This window comes from Spea bombifrons, chromosome 1, assembly GCF_027358695.1.
Source record: "Spea bombifrons isolate aSpeBom1 chromosome 1, aSpeBom1.2.pri, whole genome shotgun sequence".
Lineage (NCBI taxonomy): Eukaryota > Metazoa > Chordata > Amphibia > Anura > Pelobatidae > Spea > Spea bombifrons.
The window spans coordinates 31,602,346-31,628,897 of record NC_071087.1 but is presented as its reverse complement, the minus strand read 5'-3'; the positions used below and the strand labels follow the sequence as shown (position 1 = coordinate 31,628,897).

The 26,552-nt window shown below is 38.6% G+C and overlaps 1 protein-coding gene across 1 annotated transcript in view; it reads left to right on the top strand.

Moving 5' to 3' along the window:
- The window catches only part of CPE (carboxypeptidase E), a 39,336-nt gene extending 24,432 nt beyond the window's left edge, over positions 1-14,904 (top strand). The window contains exons 2-9 of the mRNA XM_053459978.1: positions 3,759-3,955; positions 5,119-5,286; positions 7,464-7,581; positions 9,573-9,755; positions 10,642-10,781; positions 11,101-11,200; positions 12,778-12,896; positions 14,332-14,904. Of these exons, the coding sequence (XP_053315953.1) occupies positions 3,759-3,955; positions 5,119-5,286; positions 7,464-7,581; positions 9,573-9,755; positions 10,642-10,781; positions 11,101-11,200; positions 12,778-12,896; positions 14,332-14,430 (1,124 nt within the window). The 3' untranslated portion in view covers positions 14,431-14,904. The remainder of the gene's footprint in view (positions 1-3,758; positions 3,956-5,118; positions 5,287-7,463; positions 7,582-9,572; positions 9,756-10,641; positions 10,782-11,100; positions 11,201-12,777; positions 12,897-14,331) is intronic.
- The last annotated feature ends 11,648 nt before the right edge of the window (positions 14,905-26,552 follow it).

Here is a 26,552-nt window from a genome sequence, read left to right as displayed (position 1 = left end):
CCGGGGACTCAGAAGCACCGGTAAGTTTGGAGGAGGGAGGGGGAGGGAGTGTTAAATGGGGGGCATAAGGCATTTCTGGAGGCAGAGTGCTCTGTGAAATGCCTTTTAACCCCCTTAATGCCTCTCTGCCTCCAGAAATGCCTTTTAACCCTCTATACGCCACTCTGCCTCCTGAAATGCCTTATACCTCCCTATATGCCACTCTGCCCCATAATATGCCTTTAACCCCCTAAATGCCAGAGTGGCATATGGGGTATAAGGCAATTCTGGAGGCAGAGTGGCACATAGGGGGTTAAAAGGCATATCATGAGGCACAGTGGCATATAGAGGCTTAAAAGGGGTATCATGGGGCATTTAGAGGGTATAAGGCATTTCTGGGGCAGAGTGGCAAGCCTGGGGACAGATGTGCATAACTGGGGGGGGGTTGAAAAAAAGGAAATAAAAATAAAATATTTTTCTCAATCATAGCTTTTATTAACGAACAATTGTTCACATAGTTTACCTGAATTAACATTTACTGGTAAAACTTTTTTCCTATAGGGTCGTCTTATATTCAGGCTTTTTCTTTTTTTCATAGATTAATATTCAGATTTTGGGGGGTCGTCTTATAATCGAGCAAATACGGTACTAATCTCAGCCTGCAATTTAGGAATTTCACTTTGTTACATATGTGACCATCACAACAATCCTTGAGGGCATCACTAAACCCAACTGCAAAGCACCCAGTCTGCTACACAAACCCAGCCTTAGATACTTGCTGGGAACTAAAAAATGGAGGCTTTTATCTTTTCAAGAATCTTGTTTCTCCTAACTGTTCACTTGATGGTTGCAAACACGTGAGTTTGAAAACAATATTTGTTTTTTACGCTTTCTTTGTCAACACATTGTTTACGGGAAGTTTATATCAAATATTTTATACCTTTCTACGATGGTTTTTCTATGGTCACGGAATGCAGTTTAAAGAGCCAGTAGCTTAATTGATCTGGCAGAAACTGTGTGCTGTGTTAAATCGCTATACTGCCGCAGCATATGTCTGATGCAAACGGAAATATCCCTTATTGTTTCCAAAAACTGTGATTCTGTATAATTTCTGGAAGCACTCAATTATTCAAATAAGAATAAATATTTAGTTTACATTTAAGAGGCAACAAAGTTTTGAAATCTTAACTAGACTTTAGTAAGTAAATTATATTGCAGATTTTCCATCATGGCCATGAAATCATGTTTTATTCTGATTATCTTCTTGTTAACACCCCCCCACACACACGCACAGACTTTATATGTAGATTTGGCTTAACATCACATGTATTCTTAGACACATACACTTTAAATCTTATATAGTTGATCATAACCTTTCTGATCGTATGCCTGGTTGGGATTCTTAGATGTACCATAGAGTTGTGTGAAGAAGTATTTGCCCCTTTCTGATTTCATGCATTTTCATGAAAAATAAATCATCCCCAAAAATCTGGTTACACCATCTTTTGCTTACGATAGTTGTTGATCAGGGAACAGTACACATCATATTAATTACAGCCTGCACGCTAGTTATCTCACTTCATAAAAGAGAGAATTCTCTACACACAGGACAATACCCAAAGTTCTTAAAGTTAAATAACAGCAAAGCACCAAGAACACTGCACACATCCAACCATTGTAACAGTTGCTAAGTGCTGTCGCCTATTACCGGTAACTCAGAAATGGAGGCTCTTACTTTTTACAGAATCTTGATGTTTCAAGTTATTCTTAAGTTCCTCATCCTACGTCCTTTTATGACCAAATCATCTTCAAGACATCTCCGGAATATTTCCAACTACAACTTTACAAATGACTGATGAGCCACATGTGGTGAACCACAATTATATTTAATTAAACATACTTTTGGATCAGCTGCCGATTTTGTGTACTTCCCAATTATTTTCCCCATCTGGCTTTTTCCTTACAAGTTACTTAGTGAATGTTTGTATGGCCAGTTACCCATCCTTGTTTACTTATGCCTCCTTTCCTGAAATTACTTGGAAGCGCATTGTGAACAAGTTCATCCTGAGGAAGGAGAAACACTGTATAAACACTGAATAAAATGTTTATCTATTTCACCATAGGATATCTTATCACAGAGAGCAGTTAAAAGAGCCACTATTTTAACTGATCTTACTGAAACTGCTCACTTTTAAAGGGACTCCCCAGCCATCATATACTCTTTAATGCATATTATAGCTGACTGTACCCTGTTCCCCAGTTGTGTCCACGTAATGTGCAGTATGTAATTTTTGTATACATTTTAGACAGTGTGTATTTTCTGAGAAATTCTAGATTACAATCACATATGGTAAATACTATGCTAATTTAGGTTCTCATTAAATTTGACATTTGCATTTACAGGAAGACAGATTGAACAGAAAATGACCCTAGTGTTAATTCCACAGCTCCATCTGCAACCCATGTTTAACCCCTGATATCAATGAATTACTCATGTCAATGTCCTCTACCATTATTAAGAACAGAACATGACCAGGACAGTGACTAATAGCCTTTCCAGATGTAAAATCATGTCTGATTCTGACATTTACATGTTAAAAATAAACTGTTTTTGCAGATCTGGTTAATACATTATCATTCCAAGTGATGTATTATGTATTCTTACACACGTATATTCTAAATGTTCTTTAATTGATCACACCTTTCTGGTAATAAATCTTTTTACAGGGCAATGATCTCATGTCTAGTTTGGATACTTACATACATTATAGAGTTTTATTGAAAAAAGTATCGTCCCCTTGTCTGACTTTCTGCATTATTGCACACTAAAGTTCTTAGATCTTCTTTTGAAAAAAAAAAAACCCCACAACCTTAGTGATTAAATAACTCAATTCAGATGACATTTGTTGTCAACCCAGGCAGATAGGTGTGTTGGTGCTAGATGGTGCCAACTACTTAGCTTTCCTGTCTCTCATTCAGTCCATAATTATGCTTCCTATTTGTTCCTACAGTAAGTAAAGTGCCAGAAAACAGATGACCAAATACACACACCAGGACACCCAAATACACACACACACACCAGGACAGGCTCTGCCACACCGACACCCAAACACACACACCCAAACACACACCAGGACAGGCTCTGCCACACCGACACCCAAACACACACCAAGACAGGCTCTGCCACACCAACGCCCAAACACACACCAGGACAGGCTCTGCCGCACAGACACCCAAACACACCAGGACAGGCTCTGCCACACTGACCCCCAAACACACACACCAGGACAGGCTCTGCCACACCGACCCCCAAACACACACACCAGGACAGGCTCTGCCACACTGACACCCACATCCGGGATGGGCTAACCTAACATTATTTTTTTTTTAATACTCATTCACAGATACTCATTCATTCACTAATTCAGATATTCATTTACTTATTTACAAATATTAATTCACTCATTCATATACTCCTTCATAGATACTCATTAATTCTCTCATTCACTCATTTACATATGCTCATTCGCATATATTCATTCACTCCCTCATTCAGAGACTCATTAATTCACTCATCCATTTACTCCATTTCCTTCTGTGTTGCTTGTACTCTGTGCGATCAACTTCTTCTGTTGTTCCGCACAGGGTAAGCTGGGTTCCTGTTTCCCTCACATGATTAACTGATTCATTTTTTCTGCTACCTCGTCCCTTTTGCATCTAGTGGCCATACTCATTGACCACCATCATTAATATTTAAATATTGTCTTCCTATTTTACAGGTGAACCTGAATTTAAATACATTGGCAATATGCATGGGAATGAAGCTGTCGGCAGGGAGCTCCTAATTTACTTGGCGCAGTATCTCTGCAATGAATACCAGAAAGGAAATGAAACAATTGTCAACTTAATTCACAATACCCGTATTCACATCATGCCTTCTCTCAATCCTGATGGGTTTGAGAAAGCTGCCCAGCAGGTTTGTATAATAATATGAAATAGCCAGCAGACACATTTGCTCATAAACCATGCTTATAAAATGTGTGATTTGCATTCAAAACCTCTAACCTTGATATTTTCCAATAAAGGATCTGGTATGCTTACGATGCTGAATTTAACAATTTTGTAACCGAATCGATTGCTACATTAAAAACATCATTCTTAGAATGGTTTAATGATCAAATCCGCCCAAGAAATAATGATTTAATCATGTAAAATGGAGTTTTTACGTGTCACAAAATATATTTCATCAAAACGGAAAAAGGTTTTTAAATGTTTCGGTGTTGTGTTTATGTGATAAAATCATAGAGTGGTAGATGACCTAATCAATTAAATAAAAGAAGACTAGTTTATTGGTATATAGTTACCCACATGGTAACTTTTTAATGTGGCTGCATACCATTCAGAAGCATAGCCTGTTTGGGCTCAAATGCTATTAATAGGAGAATATTTTAGCTTGGGGCTACCCTAGACCTCACTCAAGGCAGGACCTCAGCTGCCCATTACCTTTGTGCTTCGTCCTCTCCATTGAGTGTAGTTTGTTTTCCAAAAGCACTCAAAATGGATACAGCATGTGCTGGCTATTAAACTGATAATGTAATACACCATAGCCTATGAGCTTTTCCAAGCAGCAACCGTAAACTTGGAATACGCCTCGCTCATGGGCCCCCAGTTGGCCAATAACTATATTGGGCTTTATTCTAAATGTAACAATATGGTAGATACATCAATTGCTTTTGTGCATCTAATTTTTACTTTTTAATGACTATTGCCAAATGTTATTTTAAAAAATATTTTGTGCCCTGGATAAAAATACAAGTTTATTAATATAGTGTTGTAAAATGTGGTTATATTTATGCACAGAAAATTGACTAAGGGACATTGAAATGCATACAGTTGGTTGCCATATACCGGTAGCTTATCTTTAGTTTACCTGTGTTTTTAGTCTACTTGTGCCCCCTCCTGGTTATAATTAGAAAAACGGCACTGGTCAGTTTGCAAACCATTTATTGCCCAAGCTAGAGATATAGGAACGCATGTCTCGATTATTAGTACATAAAGATGCTATCGTAAAGTCATTTAATGAAATACTTAGTTTCCTGTATAACATGCAGCTTACCGAATTTTCCCATATTTTGTCAGCCTGGAGACATGAAGGACTGGTTCGTCGGTCGAAGCAACGCTCAAGGAATAGACTTGAATAGAAATTTCCCTGATCTTGATCGTATTGTATACATTAATGAGAAGGAAGGAGGCACAAACAATCACTTACTGCAAAACCTGAAGAAGTCTGTTTACCAGAATAATAAGGTTAATATGTTGGGTTAGACAAAAAATGCCTTTACTTGATTGTTTTGTTGTGCACTTTTGTAAACGTTCAGGAACCTTGGAGTGTGGAATTGGAATTTCCATTAATAGCGAGTTGAACAGCCTCAAGTCAATTAATATGCAATGCGGCAAACATTATTACCAGGCAGGTATTGATTAACCACCTACTTTACTGTGCCACAGTAAACGCCGCCACCGAGGAGGTAATGTTCCAGTTACTTGGCCTTGATTAGGGACTTGTTAACCGTTTCAGTGGTGTAAGAGACATTTTGGAGAAGCTCAGTTGGTGAAAGGTTGGTCTGTGTTTTGAACAGTGCTCCCTATAAAGAGTATATGAATCCCCATAATATTTACTTATATGGAACAAAATATCTTTAAAGCTTATGTTACTAACATGTACCCGATATGCTGCCAGGATTTCTGAACACACAGATGCAGTTACTGTTGCATACAGAATCTTAGCGGGAGCGAGCTAGGCATGATTGGACTGCTTCTGCTTGGCAATGCATATATAGATTCTGCAAAATACACATATGTGTGTGGGAAGTGTACTCACATCTCAGGCGTAATTAACATGGTATTAAGGCAGGGCTTGACAAATTTGTTGTGAATCTAGGCGCCAGGTAAAAAAGTTAGGAGCCAGGATTTTTTTAAACTAACAGTTGGTCGGGAGGAATCCGATCATCATCAGCCCACTTACTAAACTCACAGCATCTGACCTGGAAGCACCCTGGACTTTCAGGTCAGTGCTGTTTGTTTTGTTTTTTTATTAATTTTTTTCATTTTTTAACTCTTTCGATGCTGATGTTCCATTGGAGCACAGCATTGACAGATATTTAATCCCCACAAGTTTGTGGGGACAAATGTTAACCCCTGCAATGCCACGAATGTGTCATACACAATTGTGGCATTGAAGGGGTTAACACTGCACTGTCGCTCTCATGGAGCGATCAGGCAGCAGGGGGTGTTGGAGCTGGTCTCCACACTCATGGCAAGACCAAAGAACCCTCTCCCCCTGTCCCTGAAGCTGCCTCTGGCAGCTGGGAAGCAATTGCTGGTCTATAGACCAGCCATTGCAGAGGGAGTCTCTTTGATGACTGCTGTAGGCTTCTATTCCTACAGGAGTCATCAAAGGGCTTGTGGGGGCTCGTTTTTGCTGTTGCTGGTCTGCCTGGGCTTCCAGGCAGACCACCAGCAGCAAAGCCCCCAAAACGGGAATTAACCCCTAAATGCCGCGATCGCGGTATTGAAGGGGTTAACGCTGCGCTGTCGCTCCCATGGAGCGATCAGGCAGCTGGGGGGTGTTGGGTGAGGTCCCCAGACTTGTGTGGGGACCCAATCAACACACAAACCCCTTCCCTGAGACTGCCTGTGGCAGCTGAAAACACGACTGCTGCTTTTCCAGCAACCGCGTTTTCAGCCTACAGGATCACTCCGTGGGAGTGATCTCAGGCTCGGGGGCGGGCTCGGAGTAGCAGCAGCGCCCCCGTGTGGTGACTCAGCCTCTTACATCCACAATTTTTTCTGGATGTAAGAGGCTGACAAAACCTAGGCGCCAGGACAAAATTCTCTGTCGCCATGGCGACCTGGCGCCTGGGATTTGTCGAGCCCTGTATTAAGGCATTTTCCCTGATTACTTTGTAATGTCCATTTAACTCTGTTATGGTAAGAAGCTGTATAATTAAACTACAAGATTCAAGGGAATAAATCAACCCAAAAATATAACCCAGTTGTTCCCCCTGATAAACTTACATTTTTGGTCCTTTTGAGTTGCTAGGATTTTGTAACAATTTGCAGGACAAGAAAAGGTATTTAAGGTTAAGGCAATCATCACATGATCAAATTATGCCAAATAAATAACTTAAAATACAATGAAATTTATTTTCCTATCATTTTCCAGTATATGCCAAACCGAACAAAGTGCTGATTTTGTTTTTGTTAAATTGTGCATACCTATGCAGGTAGCAATATGTAAGGTAGACACACGCAGCACGGGGGGGGGGTGATAATATACATAATCGAGGTATATTTGCTTAATTATGACCCTTCTTGGTACCTACTTTTATGGATTTTAGCACTGATGACCCTTTATAATCATGACACTGGTAGTTGTGGTATTTTTAATAGTTATATAATTGTGTGTTTTCATTTCTTTTCAGCTGGCTCCTGAGACTAGAGCAGTAATTAACTGGATTATGGATATCCCATTTGTGCTGTCTGCAAACCTCCATGGAGGTGATCTTGTTGCCAATTATCCATATGACAAGACTCGTGGTGGTAAGTTCTACAGATTTCATGCCTCCTACCACATTCATCACAAGTCAAGAACAAACAAGCAAGACTAAAAATATGGGATATTTGTTATACCGTATTGGCTCGGATATAGGCCGCCCCCGTATATAGGCCGCACCCTAAAAGTTTGGTGCTTTTTTAAAGAAAAAGTTTTTTTCTTTAAAAAAGCACCAAAAAAAACATGCTGCCACTCTGTCCCCCCCCCCCCCCCGGAGATATGCTGCCCCTGTCCTCCCTCCCCGAGATATGCTACCACTGTCCTCCTCCCCCCCGAGATATACTGCCACTGTCCTCCCCCCCGAGATATACTGCCACTGTCCTCCCTCCCCGCGATCCGCTGCCCTCCCTCCCCGCGATCCGCTGCCCTCCCTCCCCGCGATCCGCTGCCCTCCCTCCCCGCGATCCGCTGCCGCTGTCCTCCCTCCCCGAGATCCGCTGCCGCTGTCCTCCCTCCCCGCGATACGCTGCCGCTGTCCTCCCTCCCCGCGATACGCTGCCCTCCCTCCCCGCGATACGCTGCCCTCCCTCCCCGCGATACGCTGCCGCTGTCCTCCCTCCCCGCGATACGCTGCCGCTGTCCTCCCTCCCCGCGATACGCTGCCGCTGTCCTCCTCTGCCCCCCCTCCTCGACTTACCGGAGCAGACTCCCGGGTGTCTTGCGGCGCCGGCGAGGGACATCTACGCAATACGCGTATGCAACTTCCGGTACCGGAAGTTGCATGCGCGTATTGCGTAAATGTCTCCCGCCAGCCCCGCAAGACACCCGGGAGTCTGCTCCGGTAAGTCGAGGAGGGGGGGGCAGAGGTAAAACGCTTAGATAACCTCCCGTGCCGGTACTCCCCCCCGTGGGAAGTGCTGGCAGGGGAGGCTGTCTGAGCGTATCAGGGAGTAGGATGCAGGTCCCCTGCACCGCTGCGGGGGATCTGTATCTTAACCCCGCTGCCTGCCCGGCGCCCGGGACTGCATGTCCCGGGCGTCGGGCGCTAGACCCCGAATATAGGCCGCACCCCCACTTTAAAAACTTAAAGTGGGGGAAAAAAGTGCGGCCTATATTCGAGCCAATACGGTATATGTAATTCACATGCATGACAGACATGTTAGAAAAAAGGAAATATTTCTGGCATTTTTATACTGTATTCACTACATGATATTGTTATTGACAAAATGCTTCAAAAGACAACATCCCATTCACTATGAGCCATATACCTTTGCTTGGAATGAAGTTTTGCAGCTAATATATTATGAAACACAGGCCTGTTGCTTTATCAGTAAATACAAAATACACTCAGCTACACAATTGACAACTTGGCTTAACTAATTCACATTTCATTTGTGTCCAGTTAGGAAAAACAAATCAAATGTCAAAAAAGGTGCAGATATGTTCCACCTTGTGCTTATTTTTGCAACCAGTAAATATAGTTAAAAAAAACAAAAAAACATTTACCATGTGATGAATTTCCATCAATGTCAAGCAAAGCCATCGAGTCCTCATTTTGCAGCTCTTCAAAAATAATAAACCATAAAGAAATTCTCTAAGTAGAATGACAGTTGATTGAAAATGTTTTCTGATTAAGAATGCAAGAACGCTAAAAAAAATACATATGTTCCCACTCTCTCGTTACTGGCATAAATGAAAATAAAATTAGTAGTACTTTCTAAAAACCACAAGTCTGGCCATGTATCCCAAAAACAGGATTAAAAAAACCTTAAAATTGTTCTTGACTTCACACATATCTAAAGGTGCTTCTCTAAATGCACCTTTATGCATGTCTAACATATTTTTGGGCAGGGATACCTAAATTTCACGTGACACAAATGCAAGCACTGAAACGGAAGAACCGTCTTAAAAGTTTCGGCATTATTTTTATAGGATTTAACCTTCAGAGGAAAAAATAAAATCACAGACCTGCTATGGCTTATCTGCTTACATACTAGATGGTTAAAATTAATGAAATCTGTGATTATGTTTTGTGCAGGCAGTGTTCATGAATACAGTGCATGCCCTGATGACGCCATGTTCCAGTCCTTGGCACGTGCATACTCCTCCTTCAACCCAGCCATGTCAGACCCAAACAGGCTGCCATGCCGCAAGAATGATGACGACAGTAGTTTTGTTGATGGAACAACAAATGGAGCAGCTTGGTACAGTGTCCCAGGAGGTACATTTTTCATACACAACATTTGTAGCTGTAGTATTGGTATGGTCCTTCATTACGATATAGTCACATTGAAAACATTGGAAAAATAGAATAGAAACTGTATCAGTTTTGAAGAATATCAGTTAGTGTAGAAAATTTTGAAGAAAATATATTAACTTGAAAGAGCAAATATATGCAGTAATATATTCAACATATTGCAGTATATACGGTAGTATTACAATATTAATCTTTACTTTTACAAATAGGTATGTCTAGCCGCTGTAATATTGCATGTATTTTGGGGTTCTTCACTTGACAATGGTGGTAGTATATATCTTTCCCCTTCCAAAGCTAAAGGGTCGAAATAGGTCAGAAGTATATAAAATGTGCTAAAGTAAGCATTAGCCTATTAAGAGAACAATTGCATAATGGAGTGTACAGAACATTACACGTGCCCATTGGGGAAACCAGACTTCTTCTCTCTCCACAAACACATTAAAGACAATTGTAGATTAACCACTTTTACTGTTTAAGTATTTTCAGCAGTTTTTAAAATATCGACATAACATACTGTATTTGCACCTACACTACCTGGATTTTATAGATAGTTAGGATCTATTATTGGCCATCATTTTGCTATCTTCAAGTATAAGCCTTTTCTTGATACCTGTCTAAGAAGAAATCAAGACATCAGAATGATTTGTAAGTGTCATACCTCTATGGTTTGACGAACATGTAATCATTCCTGTTGCATATGATTTAGTGCAGTGCCCATTACATGCATTTGTCTCTTCGATGGATCTATGTATTTGGTTCAGGTTTTTGATCCCCATTTCAATGTATTTTTTACAATGAATAACTGTTCACTAGTCTCTACTGTTACAATAAATATATTCCTTTTGTGCAGGTATGCAAGATTTTAACTATCTGAGCAGTAATTGTTTTGAGATAACCGTAGAGCTCAGCTGTGACAAATTCCCACCTGAAGATATGTTAAAGAGTTACTGGGAGCAAAACAAAGACTCGCTTCTGAATTACATACAGCAGGTAAAGGAAAACAATGCTGAATGGTGCATTTGTTTAAAACCCATTGTTTTATTACCTCTCCTACTGGTTGTAATGTATTTATCTCTCCTTTTTATCTTCATGGCTGTTCGCAAATAATCATGCAGTGTCTGACACAGCTGTTTCCTCTAGAGCATCCTCTATCATCACACATGATGTAATGGTGTGGACCTCGATCTAGTAATAGTATTGAATGGTATTAATGTAGCAACTTTTCCCTAACATAAATTTTGATCAGATGCCTTTGTACCATTTAATGATTTCCTAATTATAAGGTGTCATTTTTATATTTTCATTTCAGGTCCATCGTGGTGTAAAAGGATTTGTTAAAGACCATCAGGGCAATCCAATTGCTAATGCCTCTATAACTGTTGATGGAATAGAACATGACATTACCTCTGGTCAGTATTCAAACAGAAACATCATAATAAGACAATAAGCATAATATTCACATACTGGTGTTCTCAGCATGGTTGGGTGCACCACAGGTCTGTTTCGAAAAGAAATCAAGAATTTTATAACCATAAAAAGTTATTTTTAGAAACAAATTCTGGAGCAAAGTTCTAAATATGTCAACAGTTTTTGCTAATTTCCCCCAATTTAGCTCAAGAATTGCATTTAACAATATATTGTGTTTTATGAAGGTAATGTGTATACAAATTAAAATAATATATGTATTAGAAGCTCAAAGCGAAAGCGGGACAAAGTTAGGGATAGGCGGGACAGCGGGACAGAGACACAAAATCGCGACTGTCCCACCCAAATCAGGACAGTTGGGGGGCATGCGTTTCCACTGCTCCAGAGTCCAGTGGTGGCGTGCTTTACACTACTTGATCCCACGCTCAGCATTGTACTTGGTGATCTGAGGCTTGCATGCAGCTGCTCGGCCAACGCACAGTTTTTGTGGTGATATTAATGCCAGTGGAAGTTTGGAACGGTTCAGCTATAGAATCAGCAAAGCGATTTTTACGCATCATGTGCCTCGTTCTGTGACATTACGTGGGTTTCCACTTCGTGGCTGTTGCTGCTGTTCCTAAACGCTTCCACTTTCCAATAATACCACTTACAGTTGACCGTGGAATATCTAGCAGGGATGACATTTCCCTATCACACTACCACACAGTTTTTTCACAAACGTAGACTGCATGGCAAGACGCTTGATTTTATACACCTGTGGCAATGCATCTGATTAAAACACCTGAATTCAATAATTAAGAGTCAAGTCCGAATACTTTTGTCCATATAGTGTATGTTTTCCTTTGGTTAAGTTACAGCTCCTGTTTAGGGGAAACTAATTGATTCTATTTTAAGAAAGGATTTTAGGACAGAAAACATATATGCTAATTTGCCACAAATCCCCACTTGCTTGAGGTAACAGTCCTTTTGTTTAAACCAAATATCTCCAAAAAACCCAACTACACTGTTTGATAGCATAGTTTTAATTTAGGGGGGTAACTAGGGGACATGTGGGATCTGCAGATTATTGATTTTTCACCTTCCTGGGTCAGGGAATAGCCCATGCTCCCCATTGCACATAAAAGTGTGATGGGGGGGTCAACCACCAGGGACGGTGCACCAAATAATGAAAACTGTCTTGTGAAAACCAGGACTATTGGTTGTTGTTGGGAGACCTAGGATTTGAATCCCAAAGAGTGACTGATCCACTTAAAAAGGGGCAATTTGAGTGATAATATGGTTATCATATATTTACAATACCCACTGCAACTGCACTTTCCAAAAGCAAACTCGCGTATTACAGTAAAAACATCATGTACTAAAACTAGCAAATATTATACCAAGGTGAACTCATTTTATTTTAATTAAACATTTAATATCAACAACAATCTATGTGGACATTATAGGAAACAAAGCTTTTAGATAAAGTTCTTCTGGAAATATTTGGAGTAATTTTGCTTCAAAGTTTTATGTATGTGATAGCAGATAGGAATAAACTTTTATGTTTTTTATGTATAATTAGCAAAGGATGGTGATTACTGGAGACTGCTAGCACCAGGAAATTATAAGGTGACCGCTTCAGCTCCTGGATATCTCGCTGTGACAAAGAAAGTAGCCGTTTCTTATAGCCCAGCTGTAAAGGTAAGGATTATGCAATGAAAATATATTTATATAGAATAGGTAACTGCCAGTGTTATTTGCCGGCTATTCCTTGTTCATTAGATACTTCATTTAAGTGAAAAGAAGAATTTTATATATATATAATTAGTATTTTTGCCAAAGCTGTTTATAGTTCATATAACTTACTTAGAGACCATGCCTCTTGTGTATGTTCTAGAGTTACCCGGAGATTTGGCAATTTAGCTGTATTTTATACCACATACCAGTAGGAGGCACTCTTAATTTTCATTTTGATACACAACTGAAGATCGCAATGTCATCTGTGTATTAAATCCCATTATTATATTATAGTGTACATTTTAACAATATAAATATGTGTTTTTTGATTGCTTTGATTGCTGTAACATTAATGGTTTAAGGTTAGTGTAACTGTTACATTTTTTTAACTTTGTTATGGTACCATGGAACACTTCGACTCCCTGTCTTTATTATGAACTGGGTACCCAGATGAGCTTCTCCTGCAAGAAGGTCCTGGATAGCTGTATTATGTATAGTGAAATCTCACCAATTTAACTATGCATTATGCAGTGTCAGCTCAGCTAGTTGAGCAGGATAAACTTCTGTGAAATTTTTCAATTTAAAACAATTCCACAGGACAGTTTGATGGACACTTTGCAGTTATATGGAATGTACTGATTATTAGAGTTGTTCATTCAGATTCCTACAAATTGAAATTTTAACAAAGTTTGACAATTTTGTGAATTAGTACAAATCACTGAAAAGAAGGGGAGAGGTTTTTTTTTTTTTACAAATATTTGTTTACATTTTCTTGGTTCTCTCGCATTCACACACCAGCCTACTCTCTCATTCATGTTCCCTCACACTCTCCCAGAATGTCTCCCTACCTTGTCTGTGGACCACTTCCGTGTCCCTGTATCCTTGCTACAAAGCTCCGCTTCTTATCTTGCATCTTCTTGCTCTTCTGCCTTCTTACTTATTTCTTCAGTCTTCTTCCTCTGCTCTAAAAAGTCTTTGTTCTTCTTTCGCTTCTATGTGGACAACTGGACAGGGACATGACCACCTGGTGCCCTTCCACAAAATGGCAGACCTTCTTGGCAGATCCTCTTCTCCGGGACACACCCTCTCCCTTGGGTGTGAGGGTGTGCCTGAAAGCTCTGCCATTTTGCAGAAGTTTACCAGGAGGTTACTTTATGGAAAAGCCTCTGGGCACACCTGCTCCCCATAACTTCAATTCTTGTTCATGAAGTACATGAAATAACATAGAAACCTGTCGATAGCATTGATTGCGAAACATGGACAGTTACAAAACTCGCAGCACAGGCATGACAAAACACACAATTATTTCCTACTGCATTCAGAACTTCTCAGTACAATGGTACTTTATAGATAAAGACTGCAATGATATTTTCAGTAATATTTGTTTTCCTTACTGTAGGTCGACTTTGATCTGGAGTCTTTATCTGAAAGAAAAGAGGAAGAAAAGGAAGAATTGATTGAGTGGTGGAAGATGATGTCCCAAACATTAAATTTTTGAGATCAGCACAACCTTATGTTAATTATATATTGAGCTGATTTGCGATAATGTGGACTATATATGTAGGAATATGTGTATACAAATAAAGACATATATATATATTATATGTGCTTTTATATGTCACATATTCTTACAGTTAATGGATAATGTGTGATTTTGAACATTCAGCATATGTATACTTTTTCTGTACCAGTTTAGATAGAAACCTGCATTCTCTAGAAAGGTTAGGCTTCCGGCTAGGAAAGTAGGAACAACTTGGCGCAATTAATACTGTGACAAAAACATATTTTCAATTTTATACCTAATATAGGAATTATAAATGAGAGAATTCAAGTCAAAATGCAATATTCCATGTTCAAGCCATGTGTTGTAGGGTGTATAGTAGTTTATATAATAGTAAAGCACAGCTTTTGCCAAAAATATTTTGGCAGTAAATATGTAGAAACAATGTCAATTAAATTTGTCATGGGAGAATTGTATTGCCATTGCTTCTTATTTTCTTAGTTTCATTCATAAACAAATGTGATTTGCATCTTAATGTTTACAGTTTCTGCTAACATTACAATATAGGTCTAATTTTCTAGTCTTGTTCATGCCATGCTGAAAGATGCCAGGAAGGTACAAGAGATTACAAACTGATTCTAATAACGTAATATTCTTCTTCCTTAAATTTGGATGTATTTAGAAGAAAGTTCCAATTTTGGCCCACAAATTAGTCTGTTTACTGTTTAGGTCAATACAGTACTTTTTTAATTTTCTTTGATTTACTAAATTCTATCTTCCAATCACCAACTAGAGTTCTGATGAGGTCTGCAATGGATCTTGTATCATTGTAACATCCTAAAATGCTGCCCAGTTGTCCATGTCAGTAGGGAAGGGGCAGAGAAGGTACAGGACAGGCAACTGATTACATCAAATAGTACTAACTTAGCCACCCTATGCCTCAAATCTCAGGTTGTATGAGGCAAACTTTGAAACGAAATATTTGCAAAACAATTGAACAACACCGAAAAACAAAAGGTACTATAAAGAGACTTTGCAGGAAGCTGGTTCATAAATGGAAATGTGGCGGCTTGGCTGTGCATTGTGGCACAGAATCAGTGTCATCGTTTGGTGGGGCATACAGCTTCCTCTCTAGATATTTTGTAGGCATTCTTAGCATATTCTGGTCAATCCACTGAATTAAGTATGAATTAGTATGATGAATGGCAAACATTTAGGAGCCCATCATAACATAACTGTTGCTTTGTCCTGGTAATAACACGGTTTCCATATTTACAAAAGGCTATTCTAGTGCTAAATGTAGAGCAAGCTGCAAAAACATTGGTTGCTGTAGTAATTGCTCCACATTAAGAACACGCCTGAATTGTACTGCCCCTGTGCCATTGGCAAAATGGAGGAGAGTTACGAAACCCATGACTTGGCCGTTTTAGAAGAGCTATTGTCTAGCAGTTGCTAGAGGGCCATGTATTTCCCAAACAACTGATTTCATGCTGGGTGTTTTAGGCAACGCTGAGCAATTTTTATTACGACTATTTTCACTAATGTGAAATAGTCACCATGGAAACCACTTGAATGTTCCTGTTGATTTATTACTTTGACTAGAATTGCCCTTTTTAATATCACAAACCAAATTAGCAAATGCACCAACTATCTGGTTTAAATTGCCCATCTTCTGTTCTGTGTATTGTGTTGGTGTTTGTATTGTAAAAATAGATATTGCAGCATTACCAGCTAAGCAAATATGTGCATCATGAACCTAATTCTGTTGTATTTACAATTGAAACATAATATCCCAATTCAGGATATCCCATATGCTCTTATTATCTGTCGTTTGAGGAAGCATTGATGAAGGAGAACTGAAAATCAGAACTTGCTGCTTTCCAATTAAAAGTATGCATTTTAAAATATTAATGCAATATCTATAATAACATTTCATCTGAGGCTGCTTATACTCAAATATCACAAGGCCTTGGATCCAGCATAGTGTTGTACTATAACAAGTGGTGATCATCTCAATAACCCATTTACAGTATATTGCTTTACTCCCTTGTATTACTTGCTTTGTCAATAAGCACAAGCAGCAATTAATAAAGAATGAAATAGTGCATGTTTTATGTCATGTTTTCTTTGTCGATTGATTCTTGATATATATTTTATAGAACTGATGCATTCAAACCAGCACCAAGGGAATCAAATAAATGAGTGATGTTTTATGCCACAAACCCTACGTTCTGTCAAAAAGACAGGACTTTGTTCTTGTGATACATTACAACAATATAATCTGATCCAATTTCACCAACCTGCTAAACATGTCACATTTCTGCACCACTAACTTTGGTGCATTGTGGTTATAAAAATGTTTTTGTCTCAATCGTACCTCCACTGTATCACAACTCAACACAGCTGCCTTAATGCATTTGGATTTAGTGGTTGTGCTAATGTGCAGGGTTACATAACATTTATTTACACATCGGCAGCGGGGGAGAGCAAAAATAACAGCAATTTAAAATGCCGAACACATATTAAGTAATTCTGGTAAAGAAGGAGAAGAGGGTGCTGTGAGGAGCGAGACAATAGGATAGGACTGCTCTGGTGCGGATGAGTTGTGAGAGCGAGATGGAGAACTCTTTGTAGATCTTGGTGGAGGGTATTAGGAGGGAAGTTTGAATAGGTAGGTTTTAGTGAGCACTTAAAATTAGTAAGAGAAAATCTAATAGACAGGGGTAGGAAATTCCAGAGAAGTGGTACAGCATGGGTGAAATCCTGAATACACAGGACCGCATTAGTCCCCAATGTATTTTCTGGGAAATATCCTATGCAAAGTTTAGTGATGCACAGATTGATAATATGGCATAGAAACAGAAACACTTTTGCGATACATCTAACATTAACCCCTTAATGACAGCGCCTGTGCATGTACGGGCTCAAAATGCACTGTTTTCAATGGGTTTAGGGACCACCCATTGTCCTTAAGGGGTTAAGTATGAATCCAAAATCACTCAGGGATCCCATTTAATTTGGGAATATTTTGACTAGCTCTTGGCATATTTTTAGTGGCATACTGAATGCGGAAAAACAATACTGCAACACATTTTTTTTTCTTTTACTACTTTAAACCTGTAGTTTGTTTCAAGATAAAATACAGATATTATTATTATTATTATTTTCTATTTCCTTCAAGATTAGGACCCCATCTCCTGGAATATACACTCACTGGCCACTTTATTAGGTACACCTGTTCAATTGCTTGTTAACACAAATAGCTAATCAGCCAATCACATGGCAGCAACTCAATGCGTTACGGCATGTGGACGTGGTCAAGACCTTGCTGAAGTTCAAACCGAGCATCAGAATGGGCAAGAAAGGGGATTTCTTGGCACACTTTGGGCCCCTTAGTACCAATTGAGCATCATTTAAACGCCACAGCCTAAATTAGTATTGTTGCTGACTATGTCCATCCCTTTATGACCGTTGTACCCATATTCTGACGGCTACTTTCAGCAGGATAATGCACCATGTCACAAAGCTCACATCATCTGAAACTGGTTTCTTGAACATGACAATGAGTTCACTGTACTCCAATGGCCTCCACAGTAACCAGATCTCAATCCAATAGAGCACCTTTGGGATGTGGTGGAATGGGAGATTCACATCATGAATGTGCAGCCGACAAATCTGCAGCACCTGTGTGATGCCATCATGTCCATATGGACCAAAATCTCTGATGAGTGTTTCCAGTACCTTGTAGAAAGTATGCCACAAAGAATGAAGGCAAATGGGGGTCCAATCCGGTACTAGCAAGGTGTACCTAATAAAGTGGCCAGTGAGTGTATATCACCCAGCTCTTTGTGAAGCAAATTGCTTTTTAAGTAATCAATGAAAGGTAGGCACTTCAACCATGAATCCAATATATAATTATTCAACAGGATGGATTATACCATTGATTATACCTTTGCAGCAACAATGCTCCAGTGCATAATTATTACTTTTCTGCCAATGGTAAAAGACAGCTACTAATCAATGAGAACAAAAAATAATGTCTATGCCTTTGTGTAGTGACCGAGAGCCTTGGACAAGCTACTGGCACAAACCTTTTACAAATTTTACATTATTGCACTATTTCAGATGAAAATTGAAAACTCCATGACTTCCTCAGAATCCAAACTGTTTCTTTTTTAGACTAGACACCACAAGTAGAAATTTCCACAAAAAGATGCCTGAGGACAGGCAGAGTCACCCGGCCCCCACACCCAACCTAATTTTGGACAATCAGGTGTCATTATTATCAAAGGGATTGTCCTTTGTACCTAACCCCTGTTTGGATAAATGTCCCTGGATTAAGGATATGTATTTATTCGCCAGAAAATTAGCATTACAACATATTTTGAACAAACAAAACAACAAAGGGCTAAATAATTGGGGCTAGATACAAAGGGCTATGATGTCGTACAGACTTTGGTCAAATTATTGGAAGAACAACAACCTCCACTTTCAATTTCTCAGAGTGTTAAAACATTTGTGAAAATTGTTACATGAGAGATCAAGTAGATTACGGTAGACACCCTTACAGGCTTTCCTTTAGAAAGTCCTCATCCATATATGTAAGTGCTTTAACCAATCTTTCACAAACCTCACCTTCTTCACACTAGTGATGCCCTTTTGCTATTATACATTGGCAATTCCCTTGTAATTTCATGAATTGTTACACTATTAATAGTCAGCCAGGTATTGTTTACAATGTTACCTCAGCTCCATTTAACCTGTTAATTAACCCCCGTGGTTTATTTCCTTTCATCCTGCTGTAGATTACCCAATTAACATCTTTGATTTTAAGATCTGCAGCATCAGACATTCTAAAACAAGAACTTTATTGACTTCTAAAAAGCCATTAACAGCTCACATAACAAATGCCAGATATTGAGTTCTTTTGAGGTGAAAAGGAAGAAGACGCCAAGGTCAATATAACCCTGAAGGAACAATGAATCTTTATATTTACTGAACGGAAAATATATGTGATGCTACATTCTTCCAACTGTAATCAATTTCAACCACAATCCCCCCTCCCAGTTTTTTACTCTCCTTTTTTCTTCTTTTTTAAGGGTCAAAGACTTGGATATTGCCTCGATTCTGAAATAAGGTTTACGGTTCATTGAAATGGAAAAGGGTGGGACACCTCCACAGTAAAGCCTTTTTTTCTATAAACTAATGGATACTAGTGATTTGGGCTGGACTGAGGAGGAAACCAATGTCTCCTACATGATATACAATGTATGCACTCCTGCATGCAAACATATGTAAACAGAATTTGTTTAACCCCTTCAGTCCCAGGGGTTTTTGGTACCTCAAATCCCGGAGCAATTTTGCCATTTTGTCGGTATGTCGGTTCAGCGATTATTCCTCTTTCCTGCGACTATTGTTCCAATGTAAACTATATATTGTTTTTTCAAGGGGAGAGTGGGCTTTCTTTTGATACCATAGTTAGAGAATTAGCTGAAAACTTAGGATGAGAAAGTTAGTAAAAACTAGATAAAATTAGAAAAAAAACTAATGTTTTAATATATTTTCCCCTCTGAATCCTCACAAAATTAGGTAAAGTGATGGAAAATCCCCTCCAAGTTTATCAATTCAAGTGTCCTGATTTCTGAAATACCTAATTTATATAGATTTTGCATACTTTCCAAGCACTTATAGGGAGCATACTATAAGGTACATTATTCTTTACAAAAACTGAAGAATTTCTACATTAGGTATGATGGGATTGCAACTCTCATTTTAAACAAATAAACAAAAAATACCCACAAAAGTATATATTTCTGTAAAGCAGACAACCCAGACTATCGTATCAGGGGTATTTGGGCACAGAAATTATTTCCTGCGCTTTTTTTCATAGATTTTTTTGCATTACGTATGTGTTACGGCAGAGAAACTCGGCCAAAGTTGTTATCTTTTTTATATTTTTTTATTTGAGTTTTTGTATTTTTTTTTTTTTTTAAATCAACTGTTATCAGTGCAGTATGTTAGAGGTCCTCTTAGGGACCTCTTGAACATGTTATTAATGCCAGTGAGGCTCACTTATTATTATTTATTGTATTTTAGTGATTTTTTATTGTTGTTTTTCTTTTTTTTTTGTGTTAATTTGTGTTTCAGCATGTGAGAAGAATAAGAAACATTGTTTCTCACTCTCCTCCCTGCACTCCACTGTGATCTCCATGCAAGTCTCCATAGACTTGCATAGAGATGACAGTGTCTGTGATCAGTGCCTCATCGAATGGATCCGATATCCCATCAGGGTCTAGACAGACCCTGCAGGGGATATCCTGTCCTCCGATGATATCAGCAGTGACGCAACCTAGAAGGGAATGCCCGATCGCATGAGTCCAGGCTGTCAAACGAAGGTCATGACGTACCAGTACGTTCATAGGGGACTGAAGGGGTTTAATTACCTTAAGTGGTAAATGGTAACATTTTTACAGTAATGTAGTGTGTAGCTGAAGAGAAATTTGTTTCACACTGTAAGCAGTGCCATACTGAGTTAATGGTTTTAAATGATGCTTATGCTAATCAAGTCAATTTCACCATAGACTTTAAAGGGTAATGTACTACTAGAATAGACAAAATAAGTAGTATAAAATAATGTTTTCAGACAACCATATATTAGACATTTGTATTATTCTAATTCTACCAGAATAATACCCTTATCATACTTCCTGTGGTAAACAATAGAATGGTTCAGTCAGTCCAGCCTGATACTCTGGTTAATTCAAGTCAATGAAGGAAGGGATTTCATTGTTTAAGCATAACCTTTCCCAAAGGATTAGCTCGGTATCAGCAGGAAAAGCAATCCAAAATAGGTCGTTTATAAAACCAATTTTCTTCAATGCAAATCTACATTACTGTATACTAGATTTTCACACTTTAAAAAAAAAAAAAGAAATTCACCACTTTCATGCTTTTATAAGAATCCCCGATAATGAGAAGGGTTCCCAATGAAACAAACAAAAACAAACAATAACATCTCAGAAATTTCATTAAGATTTGTATGCCATTTCGATGCCATTAAAACCTGTTTTGGCACTCTTTCATGAGGTAAAGTACGAAGGTTTTGTCTGGAGGAGGGTAGGGACGATGGTCTTATTGAATATTATGGTTGTGATTGGTGGGTCCAACAGCCTGTGGGGTTTTTTTTCCTTAATTTTTTCTCTGGCCAATCAGAAGTTACAAAGAGAATGGACAAGCATTAGATATATACGTGTGCTGATTTTTGACATTTCATTACCAGCCACAGATTGATGGCTGATGAGTGTTAGATTGAGTTTACATTGACGCTCATCTAGCTATCTACCACACTTCAAGTGTCAAGTAGCTTAGTGCAGAAAATTTACTGTGATGTGATGATTTGAGGAAGCTGTACAACTAAAGTTCATTTTATTGGTCTACTGGGACTGCAGCAGGTGGTTTTTTTCTTTCTTTTTATGTAATAATTGAATTACAATTCATTGTCACCCACACTCTATCATACTCCTTCTCACTCTCTCTCAATGTCTCCAAACCTTCTCTGTGTCTCCACAGCTCAACTTGTTTACAGGAGGTGCAGCTGCAGTACTTTTTTTTTCTTTTGAAGACTATATTAAAGTTCAAAGTTCATCTTTTATTGGGGCTGCACTGGAGTTCTGTTTCAACACAAGTAGAGGACTTACATGTGGGCTACTTTTGGAGCTGATAATATTCTCACCACATAATCATGTTCAACAATATACCAAATTGTTTTGAAAATAACACAAATATTAATTTTCACAAAGCCTGCTGCCTTAGTTTAGATGATGGCAATTTACGTTACTCCAGAATGTTATGAAGAGTGATAAGATGAATTGCAATCAATTCCAAAGTCCCTCTTTGCCATGAAAATTAACTTAATCCCAAAACAACATTTCCACTGCATTTCAGCCCTTCCCCAAAAGGGCTAGCTGACATCATCTCAGTGATTCTCTCGTTAACACAGGTGAGAGTGTAGATGTGGAGAAGACTGGAGATCACTCTGTTATGCTGACTGAGTTACAATAACAGACTGGAGGCTTTAAAAAGAGGTTGGTGCATGAAATCATTGTTCTTCCTCTGTTAACCATGGTTACCTCCAAAGAAACATGTACTGTCATCACTGCTTTGCACAAAAAGGTTTTCACGGGCAATGATATTGCTGCTAGTAAGATTGCACCTAAATCAACCAATTATCGGATCATCAAGAACTTCAACTAGAGAGGTTCAATTGTTGTGAAGAATGCGTCAGGGTGTCCAAAAAAGTCCAGCAAGTGCCAGTACCGTCCCCTAAAGTGAATTCAGCTGCGGATTGGGGCGCCACCAGTGCAGAGCTTGCTCAGGAATGGCATCAGGCAGGTGTGAGTGCATCTGCACACTCAGTGAGGCAAAGACTTTTGGAGGATGGCCTGGTGCCAGGAAGAGCAGCAAAGAAGCCACTTCTCTCCAGGAAAAACATCAGGGACAGACTGATATTCTGCAAAAGGTACAAGTATTAGACTGCTGAAGACCGTGGTAAAATACTTTCCTCTGATTAATTTCCTTCCGATTGTTTGGGGCATCTGGAAAAATCTTAACCAGAAAAGACAAGGTGAGCACTACCATCAGTCCTGTGTCTTGCCAAAAAAAAATCTAAATTTTGGGTCCACGGCCAGGAAACTCATCAGACCTTAATCCCATTGGGAACTTGTGGTCAATCCTCAAGAGGCGAGTGGACAAACAAAGACCCACAAATTTTGACAAACTCCAAGCATTGATTATGCAAGAATCGGCTGCCATCAGTCAGGATGTGGCCCAGAAGTTAATTGACATCATGCCAGGGCAGATTGCAGAGGTCTTGAAAAACAATGGTCAACACTGCAAATTTTATTTGCATAAACTTAACGTAATTGTCAATAAAAGCATTTGACAAACAAAATGGTACGTGCTGTGTAGCTTGTGATTTATAAATTACTTCCTTCCTATTACTCTGTATAGCTATAATGACTTCCTTTATATATACTGCTAAACATACTTTTTTGCTCCTACGTTTCTGCTTATGAGAAGGGCACAAAAAACTCATTTATATATTTATATATTCAAGGATGTTGGTACCATTAACAAATTTTAATGCTATATCTGCAGTAAATCTTGGGAATGACAGTATTGAAATAAATTTGAGGGTGGGTCATTACAAACATGCCAACTTACACATAGACATTACAGTGAAGCAAACCTATAGATTTTAAGGTGTCTCAGGTATTAGGAAGAAGTACTTATAAACTTAAAAAGTCTAAACAAATGCTACCAAATACCATTCATTTAATTAAGGACTAGGATGGATGAACTCACCATAGATCAGTTTTAAGCTCAGGAAAACTACTGGGTTAGTTTGCAAATCTTCAATTGTTTAGATAGGATTAGTAATTTTTGTAGAGTATTATTAATTATAAGAGAGTATCTTTGTCAGCACGCACAAACATGACATGTCTTGTTGAGAATGCTCATTTAAACATAGATCTCTGGTACACATCCATTGCATATAGTGGAAGAACCTGTTGCACCTCTGCATAGTACTATGCTGATGTCTACACAATGGGGCATTTTCTAGAGTCACTGCTGGTGCAACCTGGTGCCCAGTCACCCCAGCCAGCTGCCAGACTCATCTAACACTCCAACTAATATAATAACATTTATTTTCACTCTTTCTGTATCATACTTTCAATAGTGAAATTGATCACAAAAGAAGACAATGCCCCATCATATGTCCAATAACATTAAAAAACAGTTTTTGCAGGTATTGCTTCATGCCAAGTGGTAACAAATGGAGACTTACATTTGTATTTTACGATAGGTTCAAATAAATAGCTTTCTATCAACCAGCCTACATTATGTTTCTAATTTAAAGATAAACTTATTTTGACGAGGGACACTCAAGCCGTCATATACATTTTAAAGCATATGACAGCAGAGTAGTCCCTTTAAGTTTTTGTGGTTTCCACTTGCTAACGCAATCCCCCTATGTATTTGTCCATTGATCTGCCGTGCAGGACATGTGTTTAGCGGAACACATCTGCTGCCATGTAGTATACGTCAGCACTGGCTTAGCAGCTTTCCGGGAGGTCGTCTAAAGAACCCCCCCCCCCCCCATGTACATGCTTAGAAAAAACTAAGCTTCTTAATTTACCTTCAGTGTCAAGAAAGGACTCACAGAGTACTTTAATATGCATTCTTTATTGATGAGGTAGCCTTTAATAGATTTTTGAATGGATACTTTGACGAAGACCGAGGAAAGTGGCATCAGCTACTCTGCTGATAAAACACTTTTATAGCTAAATCTGCATCAGAGACTGCTAACTGCCTAAATCCATCCATAGACATCATTCTTTAATTTTTATCATTATAAAGAAATTTGTCTTTTGCTAAGTTTTGTCTTTTTTCTGGGAAACTTTCATTGTCATGTGATACAAAGGTAAGCACTGTTTGTTGCCGTAGATGTGAACAAATGACAAATATGCTAAAGCTTATTTGCTAAAAGGTAAATGTCCACTTTTTTCCCATTGGTGGGATAGCTATTTTTTAAGTAGTGTACCTAGTAGATATGTGCGAATGGGCCAAAAATGATTCGGACAAATTTTTCGGTTGGTTTTTGGCCCATTCGTTTTGTCAACAAATTATGTTCCATGCCCATTCGGTTCAGCCAAAAAGTTTTAATTCGGGAACGAAATTCGTTGTGCACATTCATACTCACTCTCTCACACTCACAACTCTCGTTCTTGCTCACTTTTTTTTCTCACGCTACCTAATGTTTCCCTACCTTCTCTGCTGACCAATTCAGCATCTTCTTCATCTTCTATCTTTTATCTTCTTCCTTTTCCTTCAATCGTTTATATTTTCGATCTACTATCTTAGTCCGCATCTCCGTGTACATAACCCGATGGAAATTCCGCCAAAATTGTGGTACTTCTGGTGACACCCTCTCCTCAATCCTCCAATTGTTTTTTTTACAAACAACATGGGCAGACTAGATGGGCCGAATGGTTGTCATTGTTCTGGTTTTTATTACACTTTTTGGGCTATATCTACATATTACTGATATACAAAACTGCCACTAGATAGCGCTATAACCTCTTCAATAATAACATCAATTTTACACAACAGCTAATGAAACAGAAAAACTACTGTTCAGAGAAAGTGCCAATTTCGAACAATAAACAAGAGGGATTTAAAATAATAGAACTTGGTGTATCATGGGGAGTTAACTAAATTCCTGTATCTTGAAGCAATTTTGTGGCAAAGTGAGCTAATAAAAATTAACTATTAAGCCAGAACAGGAGAGAGAAACTGATGTAATAATTTAGGATTTACAATTAGTACCAAAATTCCTGAAATGTAAAGCAAATAGATATGAAATACATCTTTGTGTTCTATTCTTTGCTGATTTTCATAGTAGATTGCTACCTGGGAACGTCCTAGGGTTGGCCGTCCAGAGCCCCCGGGCCCTACCCCTCTGTTGGGAGGTGTGTCGTGAGTATGGAAGATCTGGGTGTATTGTGTAACCGGAGACTCCAGATAAAACCTGGCAAGTAAAGGAGAGATTTTGAATGATATTGTCTTTGCCTCTAGTCCAGCTAGAGAGTCATATGTGTTACTCAGCATTTGTCAGACCTTAGTCTGCATGAAAAATCAACGAGCAAGTGGGCAGCCTAGGCCTACGCAACGACGAGCCTAAATTTGGCAGCCTGCTACCTTTTGTTTCAGATTTATTTTTTTAAACTCTCTCTTTGTGCATCTGCATGGTAATCCAATCTTTGTATTAAAAGGCTGGAATGCAAATAATTTATTGCAATACTATTGTTTTAATAAGATCTGTTGTCTCTATATTTATGTTTTAGTAATAGTTTAATTATGTTAATTAATAAAAAAAAAAATCAGGACCTGTTTTAATAATTGACTGGTATGCTTTAGTATGAATAAGCCATTCTTAGACAGCATCCATAGCAACAATTTAGAAATGATGGTTTCATATTTTACAACCTGACTTAAAATACATGCAGAGTCAGTAAATTGTTCATTCATTATACCGAATTATCTTGGGAATTGTGAGA